Source organism: Condylura cristata, unplaced genomic scaffold (assembly GCF_000260355.1).
Source record: "Condylura cristata isolate star-nosed mole 26May11 unplaced genomic scaffold, ConCri1.0 scaffold00009, whole genome shotgun sequence".
Lineage (NCBI taxonomy): Eukaryota > Metazoa > Chordata > Mammalia > Eulipotyphla > Talpidae > Condylura > Condylura cristata.
Window position 1 is genome coordinate 15,876,341 of NW_004567110.1, and position 14,686 is coordinate 15,891,026.

Below are 14,686 nucleotides of genomic sequence, written 5' to 3' on the forward strand. Positions count from 1 at the left end.
GAAATAGATCAATCAACATAGAAGTTAAAAAAAAAAAAAAAACACATTCTTGTTAACCCTCAATGTCCTGAGTGGATGTTCTCCATGGCAACATGGAAAAAATAGGACAACTTGCTCTAAAAAGTAGACATATACTAGTGCAACTTAAATTAATTCCCTAGACAATCTAAAAATTCTACAGAAAAGACATGCAGTTACTTTTCAATTTTTACAGGCTAACTTTTCATTATTTCCTTTCTTCTCTTCCATTTCCTTTTTCATATGAGCTAAAATGGAGTCACCAGATTTTTGGCTCTTGCTCATAGTATTGCATTTATACTACCACTTAAGTCAGAAAAATCTTAAAATTGTACTCTGCATTTCTAAAATTCCATTCTTTAATCCCATCAGAATTTTATTTGAGTCATGATATTGTCTTGGTCCTTTATATAATGCACACTTCGTGACAATGACAAGATAAAGATTTTGTTACTTTTCAAGGCTTAAAACAAGCAGCTGAGCAGCCAGAAGCACTCAGGGACTGAGAATAGTTTACAGCAAATTGTCCTGAAACCCCCTTGTTGAATGAATCAGAGACTCATTTCATTCAAATCACTGGTCCTTGTATTTAGATGGATGTTTAGGGAGTGGGAAGTTAGCGATAAAGTATTTTCTGGGATTCAGCTCCCTTACCTTCACTACACTGCCAGGTTTTTTGTTGGCATTGTTTGGTATACCTCAGTAACTACCCCTCTCCTCCCTTTGTACCCTGGGGTAATTTTCTCCTATAATGAGCTAAGTATTTTATAAGAATCTAATGTCAGCCTGGGAATGCTGGTATTCTCAATCCCATTCCCTAAAACTAATTCAACTCAATTTTGTCTCTTTTCAGTTTCAGATCTTCAAAGACTGTAAAAATTCACAATTATACAGATGGAATTTCATATTGAAATTGACTGTCAAATTCCTTGCAAACTACATTGTAATGAATGCCTGAGCACATGAATACCTTTAATTTATAAAAGCCTGCTTTGGAAGATCTTTAAAATCTTCACAAAGATTATAAAACTCAGAACAATCTTTTCAAAGTTAGTGGGGAGAATAAATTACAAAGACACAGGCAACCTTGACAGCAATACTTTCTCATTTAAAGTAAGTTTGGTAAAACCATGCAGCTGCTATGGCAAGTAGTGTTTGGTTCCAATAAAAGCTAAATAAAAATTTACCCTGTGACATGGCAATTACATGTCCCAAAATTTCATACCTCAAAGAATTGAAAATAGGTGTTCATAAAGATGTTCATAGCAATAATATTCACAATAGCCAAAAACTGAACACAAAAGTACAATCACAAATGAATGGATAAATACACGATGGTATATCCATACAGTGGAATATTACTCATCCATAAAAAGAATGGGTATTGCATATGTTACATATAGATGAACTTTAAAATCATTATGCTAATTGAAAGAAACCTCACGAAAAGCCACATGACATATGATTCTGTCTATATGTAATATCCAGAATTGGTCATACATACATAGAGAAAGCACATGAATGTCTGCTAGAGTCCAGGAGGAAGAGGGATATGATTGCTTAGTAAGTATGGGTGTCAAGAACTAGATAGTCATTATGGTTGCATAATAGTAGTATTATGCAGTAAGGACTAAGTATTACATATGGCAAATTTTATGTGATGAATTCCTACCAGTTGGTTTTAAGAAAGTTTGATGATCATGTTTCTGAAAGCTTATATCTAAAATTCTGCCTAATGCCTAATGGGGAAAATGAACAATCCTGGGGTTCCCTTCAGACCTGGTGTTCCAGAGAAATAAATGAAGCCCATTTCAGGAATTCATTTCCTCCTTCCAAACCTAAAGAGACCCTGTTTTGTCTGTTTTAGTTGAGATATGACATATCTCATATATTAGTTTCCATATACACAAAATGATTCAATATATATTTTGTAATATAATGACTATAATAAAACTAGTTAATAGCCATCATCATAGATAGGTAACAAAATTTATTTGCGATGAGGATTTTCAAGATTTATTCTTAACACTTTTTAAATTTGCAATATTGTATTATTAGTCATACTCACCATGCCATACATTACACCTTCATGACTCATTTCTTTTATCATTGTAAATTGGCACATTTTGATCTTATTCACCCATTTCATGCTCCTCCACCCCTTGGCAACTACTAAACTGTTCTCTGTATTTATGAACTGAAGTGTTTTTGTTTGTTTGTTTTCATAGTCCACATGTAAGTAAGATTATGTGTTATTTTTCTTTCTCTGTCTGACTTATTTCACTTAGCATAGTACCTTTAATATGCATTGATGTTGCAAATGGCAAGACTGACTTCCTTTTCATAAAATTCCATTATAAACATAAAATATACAAATATATGTGATATATAGTATAAAATATAAATGTATATTTGTTTTATATTAATATATAATGCATATGTGAACATCTGTAAATATATACACACAATGGTATGTTAGCTTCCCTCCCAATAAACTGAACCAGATCTTTGCGGGACAATATTACACGTAAGAAACAGGCCATGCTTACAGCAATCTGATAATCCCACTTTGAAATCCAGAGCTATTTCTTGTCATGACCATTCCTACTTGAATACTGTAGAAAACAATTGAAACCACAAAACTAATTTAAAAGCAAATTTGTAGAAATTCGATTTCAGGCTGGTTTTGGCTGTTTACTAAATTCCCTGATATAAAAATGTAAGCACTGACAATCAGTTCACTGTGTTCTGCTGTCTGTCCACTCCTAGGACAGTAGGAAATCCTGGCATCCCCTCTGCTTCCAGTTGCTGCAAAATAAAATGGCATCTCTGACAGCATCAGAAGGTTCTGCTGCTATTTGGAAGTCCTTAAGTGAGTGTGCTTGGGGAGTTTCCACTAGTCAGAATGTTTTCTGTAGAATGCCAGAGTTGCCATAAGGTTTGGGAGGAGGGCCTCTCAGATAAGTCTCCCTCCAACATGCTTTTGTTGAACTCCTGTCACACAGGATGTGTCTGCACTAAAGGCACATGTGAAACATTAAAATAACCAAGTAGTGTCCCTGAATTCCTTTGCCCAGCATTCTGGACCCAGTTGATCCCAGACCATGCACCATTATGAACATTTATCCCTTGTTGGGATTTTAGTGTGTCATTTAGAGTGCAAGGAACTGAGAATTCCCTAAAAAGTGGCTTAAACAATTGGGTTCTATTCATCACCCCACCTAAAGAAGACTAGCTAGAGATGGGCTGGTTCAAGACTGGCTCAACTGCTCCGTGATGCCTGTAATGACCAGGCCTTGCCTGCCCATCTTTCCACCTTCAGAGCGGCTAAAAATCTCCACTTGGTCACCGGTGGCTGCGTTGGGTACAAGACTGACAACCTCATGGGATAATGTTCTTAAGCAAGACAGGAAGTGGTGAGAGAGAAAGAGTTTGCTTCCTAAATCTTCTTTTACAAGGAAAGAAATTATTTCTCAGAATTCACCACCCTCCTGGCTCAGCGAACATCCCTCTTACTTCTTAATGGGAGTTTGGATTAACAATGGGAGTCCGGCCCTCCCTGATGGCACAGCAGGTTAAAGCACAGCACTAAGAAGCTAAAGTCACTTCAGCATGAGTTCGATCCCTGCCCCAGAGGTGACTCACATGGTGCAGCAGACCTCTCTGATCCGCCTGCTGCTCCCCTCAGCAGTGTACTTCGTCAGTCGGCCTGTTCTGCTCCCCACTCTGTCTCTGGTGAATCCTCTCACTGCCCCCTGCACCTCTGGCCTGCACCCCAGTTCTGTATGCATAATGAGATAAGTCTTAAAAAAAAAAAAAAAAGAATGGGATTCCATAGCACCCCTGAGCAAGAGGAACAGGCAGGCAAAGTGAAACTGTCATTGTCTGCCTTGATCTTGGAGTCGGGAAGGGCATTCAAGTAGGCAAGAAGGATGAGCTAAATGTGTGCTGGGCAGTTACAATAACAAACTGCTGTGGGGTGTTCTAAACACTTCACACAGATGAGTCCACCCAGAGAAGCAAAGCGAACTTCAGAGACTGTGAGGAACACAGATCGGGGGTGAAAGAACCAGGATTCTCACTGTGTCACCAACTCCAAGGGCTGCCTCCTCACTGCACAGCACACCGGCCCAGCAGGCCTTCCACCAGGCAGTCTCTAAAGTCTAGCACATTAAAGGTCTGAGTGGCGCTCCTGTCCCTCTGAAGTGCAAATGTGACATTTTCCCTGGCTGCAGTCACCATGTGGGTGAGAAGAGCTGAGAGGCATCCACAGGTGACAAGAATTGCTCCCTGTCTCATCAAGGCAGTGGCAGGTGGGTAGTGATCCGGGTGAGGGCTGGACCCCGAGGGGCCACTTTCCAGCCAAGAGCCAGTGACCCTCAGCCAGCAAGCCGCTTCATGATCACAGGCATCAGGAAATACAGGCAAATCAGGGGTGAGTGACTGAAGAGTCCAGTTCCAGGCAGGCAGGATTAAAACTGAGCAGGGTTTCTAAATAGAGAAGAATGTTTGACAGGCCTCTCATTGGTTATTTTCAAATGAGAAATCTGAGGCCCAAATAGGGTGGAATAATTTGTCCAGGATCCAACAAGTGTATGTAGAATGTGAGAGATGAAATGAGAGCTTTTATCCAGGTAGCTGCAAACAGCTTGTGTGTGAGTGTGCAGGGGGGTGTTGGGGGAGGGGGTGTTCCAATGAAACCTTCTTTGTCTCACCATCACCAAAAAGCATCCCAAGCACTTCATATGCACTTCTGCTGTCATTCAGTTACAATGTTGAATTTATACACTGGGCATGGTCTCCCCATCACTGGGGGCAAGTCTCAATAGCCAGATCACCTGCCTTCCCCCCCCCATACAGCTCACAAATCATGCCAGGTCCACTCACTCGTTGAGTGACCTATGACATATCAGGTGACCTCTCCAGTACCCATGGTCCTCTGGTATAAAGTGAGAGAAGCAACAACTCCCACCTCATGGTGTTACTGGGATAAAAAGTTTTAAATGCAAATACGCTGTGAGCCAGGCAGATTCCACAGGGGGTATTCCGCAGGGGGTAAGGCACAGTTACTGCTTGTTTTCTAGTTCCTAAATTTGGTGAATCAATTTATCCCTCCCTGGGGAGACTCAGAGTCAATATCATAATAGAGAACAAACAGCAAGTCATTGGCATGACAGAATCTTGTGCTCCGGAAGGATTTGTGTCCCCAGAAGGGGTAAGAAGACACAGAACTGAAGCCCTGAGGGAAACACACCAGAAGTAGGAGAGCCTTTGTCTTGGGAAACTCCATGTGGGCTCCTCCGGATTTAAATAAGAAAGGTACCATTTTCATTAGCTTCTTTAGACACACCTAAATAATTTAAAGCAGTTTGCTTTAGGTTATATAGCTGCTATATAGCAAAGCAAGGAGTAAAGATCAAAGTCAAATGGCTGCAAGCCCTTCCTGGTGGCACAAGTTAAAGCACAGCACTCACTGTGAAGCCACTGCAGCACAAGTTCAACCCCCGGAGAGGGAGCTGACCCATGTGGCACGGCAGAACTCTCCTGTCTCACCCGCTGCTCCCCTCAGCAGTGCACTTAGTCAATCTGTCTGTTCTGCTCCCCACTCTCTACGGTGCATCCTTCGACCCTCCACACTTCTGGCCTGTACCCAGTTCTCTTATGCATAAATAAATAAATCTTTAAAAAAAAAAAAAGTCAGTGGCTCCAAAAGCATGTTCTACACCAAGGAGCTAGTGTGAGATTTAACTAAGCTTGTCCATGGGAGTTCTCAGCACAACACCAACAAGGCATCCTATTAACATGGGCCTCGTCATACATTCCACAGCGCCCTCTTCCGCTGTTCCCAGCACAGAAAAATGGTGGCACTGATGCTTTGCAGGAAGAGGTGGAGCCGTCCAACCCTGGAGCAGGTTCAGGAAGCAGGGAGCGATAGCTGACTGTGGCTGCTCTCACTGCTGTCTGCATAACCGGAGTGTGAATGCCCAGCAGCTGGCCCAGGTAAAGCAAAAACTAGATTCAAGATGGTCAGTGGCAAAGATTAACCCTAAGCTAACCATATTTCTAATCCCCCTGTCTCCCTGATTAATAACATGGTCAAGGAGTCAGGAGGTTTTGGCAGTGGTAGCAGCAACAACAATGAAAATGCCAGAGTGAAAGCAGCTGGCACCGGGAGGCTGTGTGCCAGCCTCGAGGCCTGCAGAGACCACAGCAATGGCTGCAGTGCAAGCTGGTGGCCACTCCAGGGCTGTGCCCTGCCTGGGAAGGGTCCAGGGCAGATGGGGTTCTTGTAATTAACACCGGGGCAGAATCAGCCATCATGCTTTCATTTCCATCAGACCCTGATCTGTTCCCAGGCTGGGACCTCCGGAAGTACCTGTTAGAGCAGAAGTATTTGGCAAGCCAAGCCAACATGGGCTCACCCAGTCCACCTGTACAGGGATTTAATGCTTAACAACCTGTGAAACGTTCCTAATTGTCATCATTCATTTGGCAGCTCTTCGCCAGTAGGTGCTAAACAAGCGCCATATAGCAAAAGCCCTTTTTCTGCTACAGTTTTTTTCCTCTTTAATTAAGGCTGAGTTAAGTTATTAGAAAAACTTGCCATGTTACTTCCCTTAGTAAACCATTTTTGTTTGGTTTTTCAGTTTCTTTTGGCCTCTCCATCCACTATTGCTCTGAACATCTTTCTTCTTCAGCATAGCCACTGCTTCCCCATCACATCATTTCAACTAGTTATTTTTCTCATTTTCTCCTCCAGCTGGCAGTGGTTTGGTCCTCTCCACCTCATCTTTCTTTAAAATGTCACATGGTGGCTCTAGCTTATTTGAGCACTCTGGAAGGCACAAGAAAGGCAGCCATGGCAGGACACCCCACTTCCCTCAGAACAGTCTCCCTCCTGTCTTTCCATGCAGCACAGCCAAGGGGATCAGAATGCAGGGGGCGAATAACAGCTTAATGTTATTGCAAAGAAAAACGTGAAGCAACTCTACTTCTGCTACTTAAAAAACAAAACCGTGACAGATGTCATATGACAGAAAATTCACTCTCTGAGAGGGAACAAAGCAAAAACATTTAAGGACAGAGTCCCTATCTCAAGTTCTTGTTGTCTCTCCCTACGGACAGCTAATATCACAGGCCAGCTCCGCAGTTAGGGCTTCCAAAAATAAGATACTTTGAAAATAAAGAGCTTCTCATTCTGTTTCTGCATCTGTCACTCCTGAAAATTCTGTGATTCAAAGTTTCAGGCTAAAACATAAGGGTGTAGAAAAACGAGTGACCAAAAACTTTACTATAAACTGGTGAACGTTTTCTTTTGTTTGAACTCCACCACCTCGTCCTCAGAATAACTTTGAGGAAGAGAGACACAGAGAATCTGTTATACAAATATAAGCAATTCGTTTATTTATAACCCAGAGCTCACATGCAAATGTCTCCAGAAATCATAGCACAGATACCAGGAAGCTTCTAATTGCTCCTTTTACACAGCATATAAATTAAATATCACAATTCTCAGTTTGGTGCAGGAAAGAAATTAAAGCACCCAATAGCCAGAATAATTCACTCACTGTGACAGAAAGTTAAACTGTTAAATAAGAACAAACTAAATTTGGTCCAGATAATTCTCAAATCCTCACCCTCCCCAAAAAAAATTGTATTTATTTTTAAGAGGAAGGCCATGAAAACATAATGTTCCCCTTTGTGTTCAAGAACTAATTTTTATTGTTAATTAAATACCAAAATGCCAAATGACTTAGGCAAAAGGAGATTTTTATCAGGAGGGCCCTAGAGCATACTTTTTCATATCTAAATGAAGTGAGGCCTGAGTTTGTTTTTTTTTTTAAGACTTATTTATTTATGCATACAGAACTGGGATACAGGCCAGAGGCTCAGGGGCGGTGAGAGGCTTCACCAGAGACAGAGTGGGGAACAGAACAGGCAGATCAATGAAGTACACTGCTGAGGGGAGCAGCGGGTGGTCAGGAGAGGTCAGCCATGCCATGCAGTCACCTCCAGGACTGTGGGATTGAACTCCTGCTGCAGTGGCTTTAGATTATTAGAGCTGTGCTAAACCCGCTGCACCACCAGGGAGCGCCCGAGCCCTGAGTTTTAAAAAGCTCAACCCCCACGTATCCTATGGGTTCTATCATCAGAGGATGCTCCTCCACTTCTGAGTTTGCCACCAGATGGGCCTGCCTTGCTCGGTGGGAATACTCCCAGAGGGGCACACTTACCTAATGGACAAAAGGGTATATGGTTGGCATTTCCCTGGTACTGCTTTTCAAAAGCAGAGGGGGGTACAAACAGCTGATGGGCAAACTAAGAATAGTCAAAGTAAGACAGCACAGATTCTCAAAGTTCAAGTAATGCCAGCGAGTTAAGGTGGATCAAGGTAGAAAGCAGGAAGCTGGCATGAAGACTGCCCTCAATATTTTTTCTAGCTTAACTTCCAGCCAGAACAATGAATAAGTAACTTTAAAACTCAATTACAACAATTTTTTTTTTCCTCTGAGGTGTTTACTGTCTCTTCCCCATGGAGCCTGAGTTTTCCATCTAAAAACCACCCCTAAAAGCTTATAGAAGCATTCGTAATGGCACGTCAGGATTGTGTTAGAGTAGTCTGGGTTATTTTTAGTGTTCAAGTCTTCTGCATTTCATTTTTCCACCTTCACAGCATTATCTTCCAAGCTTTGAGATTCTGGGGCAATTTCCAGATCACCAGCCTTTTTCAATTGCTGCATTTTCATGTTTAAATCCAGCGAAGATCTGGCTAGCTGACGATTTTGAAAACGCATTTCCAGCTAAAAGTTAAGAGGGAAAAATAAGGATCTTTATTAGTCTAAGATACGGATCAAATGAAACTGCTCTTTGCACACGTAAAAGAAAGGCTTGGTAGGAAGGGAAAAGAAGATATCAGGAAAGTGTATTTCTCATCTTATTCTCCAGTTTTGACTATTTGGCCTGGTCATAAAACAGATTTCTATACAAGGTAAAATCCAGATATACAAATTGCTTTGGAAATGGCCTTGAAATAAAAACAAAGCTAACTGATGCACAGCGGTGTTCAGATGAAAAATTCCTGGGCATGAAGAATGTTTCCAAACAATCCATGTGATCTGGGATGAAATCATGGATCTTTATGAGCTTTTTGAGCTGCAGAATAACTGCCCAAGGCCTCCCAAGCTTCTAGGACCTGGCCATTCACATGATTACATGTCATTTCACGTTTTTAAGATGTTAAATGGTTTCCCTGTCGAGCAAAAACACTGAATGATACCTTAGAGGCACATGTACAGTTATGTGTACTTACATAATCTAACAATTTTCACTCTGGAGTGAAATTTGTTATATAGCAATACTGATTTATAATGTCCTGCAATGGTATTAAAAGCTGGATTTCAAGGGCAGTTTACCTAAGAGGCAACCTAGTCTTTATATTAAAGTTGAAAACAAATGGTCAAATTTTGCCATTTTCTTCAATTAATGTCATATTTAACGCAGACCATAAGAACGCTGTTCTTGTTGTTTAAAATCCTTCATAAGCTCTCCAACAGAAACCACCATGGTAGAACCTGGGGGCTCTATTGATAAAAAAAAATATTGGGGGCCCTCCCTGGTGGCACAGCGGGTTAGGACGCAGCACTACAAGCTAGCAACAGCTGCCTCAGTGTGAGATCCCGGGCCCCAGAGGTAATCCAAATGGCACGGCAGACCTCTCCTAATCAGCCCGTTGCTCCCCACTGCTGCCTGTTCTCCCCACACTGTCTCTGGTGAACCCTCTCAACACCCCTGAACCTCTGGCCTGTACCGCAGCTCCATATGCATAAATAAATAATTTTTTTTTAAAATGACTGTTCAGCTGCATTAAATATATATCGGGGTTCCACTCCCAATTTGCAAAATAAAGTCATTGGATAAAATTTTCTTCCCCTTTTCCTTTGATGCATTTTTCTTCACTCTTCAGCCCCTGGAACCATTTCTCTGAAAACAAGAATCAGTAAAGGGTACAGTAAGTAGACACTTAGCAAACTTTAACCATCACTGTGTAACAGCACAAAAAGTCCTTACACCTTGCCTCTAGGAAGTTTTAGTTCTCCAGATAGTCTATATCCCTGCCTACTTTTCCAGCTTTGTTTCCTGGCACTCCCCCCCCACACCATCACCTGCTATCGTGGTCAGAAACCTTGCCTGCCCTCACAAAACACACTATGAGGAGATTCACCCCTTTGTGCCCCTAGGCCCAAAAAGTCCTTTCCCACCTCTTTTCATACTGCATCCCATCAAATGCCAAGACTTGTATAAAAGCCTTCCCTGTGGTCAGTAGCTGTGCTTCCACAGCATTCTAGACACGTGCTACTCACAGCACACACACTCCACTAGGCTGTTGACTGAGGGCACAGTGCTTCATATTCATGATTGTGTCCCCAACTTGGGAGCACTTCCAGGGCACAGAACGTGGTGTGTACTCTATGCTGGGTTAAAAGACAACTGAATGAATGCATAAATGGATGAGTTGATGAATATTCACCATGTACTTTCAGATTAAGAACCAAGGAGTAAAACTGTTAAAATTTGCCGTCCGAGAAAAAGTAAGTATAATTCACACTTATTGTAGGAATTCTCAGATCCATGGTTCTTTGCTTTTGTTTTATCATGAATCCCTTGGAGAATGTGATGAAAACTATGAACCCTCTCTGAGGAACAGTGCATTTTATGCACCTGCAAAATTCCTTGTCTAATGTAAGTACATAGAACCTCTGAAATTCACTCATAAACCCTAGCAATCAATGTGAGACAGTTCAAACAAAAACTAACAGCATATCATATATAGCAACATGTCTCCACATTTAATTGAAGCCATCCATCATTATTCTTTATGCAAATCCCACCCCAGAACATGACACAGGGTGAGTGTGTGCTAATTCCTATAGAAACCTGGCTAACGGCCCTTTTGTCAGAAACAACATCTTCCAATGCCAATGTCAGCCTGAAGCACCCCTGTTCTTTAGCCTTTCTCATGATTGGACATGCACATTGATGAGCTGACTAGTCAATATGTTGAAGGTAATCTAAGGTCCAGTAACATAGTATCTAAGTGTATGTGAAGTTCTCTGCTCTGAGTACCTCATTTATTTTGGTACAATTAGACTCCCAAATAATTACATTATTTTAATAATAAGAGCCACTGAACAATGCCTATGTTCTAGACACTTTATATAACATTTCATCACCCTCATAGCAACCCTACTATCTCCATTTTACAAGTAGGTAAACTGAAACTCACACTTGCCAATAAACAGCCCCAGTGTCATGAGGCAAGGTGGTAAGCAGCGCTTGTAATGATAATGTTAGGATTTATAGCTGCCGCGCCAGCACGACAGCAGAGATGGTCTGAGCGAAGGACGTCAGGATTAAAGCACACACTCCTTGGTCAGCAAGCAAAGGCACACTTTATTTTTCTCTCCTTCCCTATTTATCCCCTTCAGCCTGGAGCTTGGGGCTGGGGGTAGGCGGAAGCTCTCAGCAAGTGCATCAATAACATGCGACAATAACATGGGGGTCAAAGAACACAAGGTAGCAAACACAAGGCAGGAACACTTCCTGCCTCCTGTTTTTCTGTTCCAGCACCCATGGCTCATTCTTTGTTTCCACACAACAGTGTGCATATAATTCTGTGGGGGGAGGTGGGGAGGTCTGTCCAGGCAAAGGACCCAACAATAGCCTTCTCTCTTTGAAAGCTTTTGTTCATCATCTCCTCTCCTCCTCACACCTCTACATACATTACTTGCCTGGAACGCCTCCTAGTGGTGGGGCAACTAATTAAATGTTAAGATTGGAAGGGGTTTCAAAGCTTAATATCATCTCTTCCCTTGGTTTAAACACAAGTCCAATGAGGTGCAGAGATGAGTGATAATATCCAGGATCAGAAGTGCAGAGATGGCTGAGCCAGGGCAGAAAAACTCCAGTTTTCACTGCTGGCCCACAGTGTACCCTTTCGCTGGGTATCCTAATAAGGTGTTTCTCTTATCAGACTAAGTGCAGGAAGAAATCCAGCTGTTTCTTCAACGTGGTTGGACCAAAGATAATTCATCTCCTGTTAAATTCAAATTATTAACATGGATAAAATTATATATGTGATGGTTTTACTCAGAAGTAAGATAAATATTCTGTAAACGTTCTTAAATCAGACAATTAACTGAGGTCGAAATCTGTTCTAACATAGTGGCTAATGCTTTGTTAGCATTCAATACAAAAGAACAGTATCTCCCAAGTCAAGTTTACACTATTGGCATCATAGACACCACCGTTTTAAAATCTGAATGGCTTTCACTTGTTTTGTCTTTTTCGATATTTGTTTCATTTGGAATCTATTTAAATTTATATTTATTTAATTTAAATTAAACAGTTAAGTTTACAGTGGCGTAAACTAAAATGTTCTAAGATAGTTATTTGGAAGATAAAAAATCTAAACTAGTCCAATTGTAACTTAAACATTAATAAAGTACATCCCCTCCTATTTAACATTCAAACTTAGCCTGCCTGATGTTTAAAAGCTACAATTTTATAAAACATCTTATTTTCAGTTTTCTGAATTCTTACCAAGGTGCTAAAACTTGCAGAAAGACTTGGCTAACAGAACCCCTCAATCCTAGGCGCGTATTTCGTAGAACTCTCCTCCTGCCTCCGCCCCCCACCCGGACCTCTACCCCCAAGTTCCTTGAAAAGAACTTTCTACCAGGTAGAAATACATAGAACAAGTTGGGCAGGAGTTACTGGACTAGTGGGAAGTGTCACTGAGCCCCTGTCCTGGGTGCTAGCACCCCGGATCCCGAGGACACCAGGCTGTGGGTAGGGATGCGTGGCCAGCCGCACTTGTCCGGCTGCGAGCTGGAGGTCGGGGGAGATCGACGGCCAGTGCCCTGCTCCCTCTCGCTGCACGCTTCTCCTTCTCCCTCTTGGGTTCAACTACTCTTGGCTTCCCTCTCGCTAGCCTCGGGCAGCGCTGGCGATTCCAGCGCCCCTGGAGCTGCCGAGGCCAGCGCGGACCCGCGAGCACGCCGCCCTGCGCACGCGCTCACCAGCTCCGCGCGTAGCCGGGTCAGAGCGTTCTCCGAGCGCGCGCGCTTCTGCTCCTGCTGCGCCGACGCCGCCTCCCGGGAGCGCCCGGAGCTGCGGAGCGACACCGCGAGCTGCAAGGCGCGCACCAGCCGCCGCCTGACGTCTTCCAGCAGCGGGCTGGCGACGGCAGCCTCCTCCTGGCCGTCCACGGTCCTGTCACGACCAGGGAAACCGCGCACAGAACGCGTTGCGGCGGGCCACAGTCCTCCTCTGCCTGGCGGTCCGGGGAGCGCCCGGGAAGTTTCCTCTTGCGCCATCCTGAGTCCCCGAGGCCCATCTCGGAGGGCCACGTCGAGTGGCAACTCCGGCGTGCTGCTCGCTAGCTGGTTCATCTCCACATGCGAGCGTCGGGACGCAGCAGGACCGGGGGCGGGGGGGGGGGGGGGGGGGGAAGCACCCAATGGGCAGGACCCCAGCCAGTGGGACTCCACTGTTGCTCAGCCACCCAGAGGTGTTCACTGCTCTCATCACTGTCCTTCTGTCCCTCTCTAGCAACAAAGGAGGTGGTGTCCATACCACTGGAAGTCCGAGGTGAGGTTTCAACTGATACATTTTTTCTTGCTTGTTCAAGTGTCTTTCCCATGGGAAGTCTTGAGTCCATCCAAGTAGGTGGAATTTGAGGTGTTGATGGAAGATTTGAGACGAAAAGGCAGACTATTTTGTTATCAAACTTCCCCGGCTGTCTCAATTATTTAATACTTTGTCCCTTTAAATTTTTTTTTCTGATGTTGTAGTTTCTGCCAGTCTTTGTCAGGTATTGCCCGTTGTTGACCACAGTTAGTTAGAAAATGCAGAAAGAACTGGAGATTCTGGAACTCCATGTCACTTTCACATTTCGGAAGGGGTTAAAGTGAAAAATAAATCCAGTTGCTGCAAAATGCGTTTTAATTCCTATTGAAGTATCATCATGTGACTATTACTTGTGTATCCTATGAAGGGACATAATCAACCGCCTCTTTCCACCTAATAGAGAATTTCTAAAAAGGAGTAGAGTCAAAACTTACTTGTGACCATGAATACACTCTCAGAGGACAAAGATGGTCATAGATTTTAGAGTTATTAATCTATTAAGTAAAGACTTACAATTCACCTTCAATTTTCCAGATCCATGGTGCCCATTAGGCAGTAAGGATTACTTTTTATTAGTGCTTACTGAAGTACCAGCACTTGTTAATACTGTGTACCAATAATACTCTTGGTTTCTGTATTTTGCAGATGAGGCAAAAAAATCACAGACTGGTAAGTGTTCTGCTGGGGATTCGTACCTAAGACATCTGTCTTGTCCTCTGAACTACTGGGACATATCCTGGAAACATACTGTCTCCTAAAGAAGAAAATGGAGCTCTCCTTTTATATGTTGCATGAGTGAAATCCAAACTCGCTACACTCCTAAGATTCTGAGTTGAGATGACCTGAAGATCCACTCAATAAGGAGGAAGACAAGGTAGCAGACTGCTGCAGATAATTTGCTATATTGCACTGAGACAGTAGGAAAATCTGTCTTTGCAAGGGGTTGAGAGATGGGGAGCTGGGGGAAGGAGTTTAATAG

General features: G+C 42.9%; 1 protein-coding gene across 1 annotated transcript; it reads right to left on the minus strand.

The window, feature by feature from the left end:
* Positions 1–8,672: 8,672 nt before the first annotated feature.
* AARD (alanine and arginine rich domain containing protein) lies at positions 8,673–13,469 on the minus strand. Its single transcript, XM_004679999.1, has 2 exons — positions 13,098–13,469; positions 8,673–8,819 (listed from the first exon to the last, which is right to left on the minus strand). The coding sequence occupies exons 1-2, from the start codon at positions 13,467–13,469 to the stop codon at positions 8,673–8,675; spliced, it is 519 nt and encodes a 172-aa protein (XP_004680056.1).
* Between the last annotated feature and the right edge of the window lie 1,217 nt (positions 13,470–14,686).

What these genes read in the sequence shown, in the direction of transcription:
- AARD (XM_004679999.1), bottom strand. Translation starts at nt 13,469, where the DNA reads ATGAACCAGCTAGCGAGCAGCACGCCGGAGTTGCCACTCGACGTGGCC. An exon ending in CCCGGCTACGCGCGGAGCTG is followed by an intron (nt 8,820 to 13,097) that starts GTGAGCGCGTGC and finishes CTTAACTTTTAG; the next exon opens with CTGGAAATGCGTTTTCAAAA.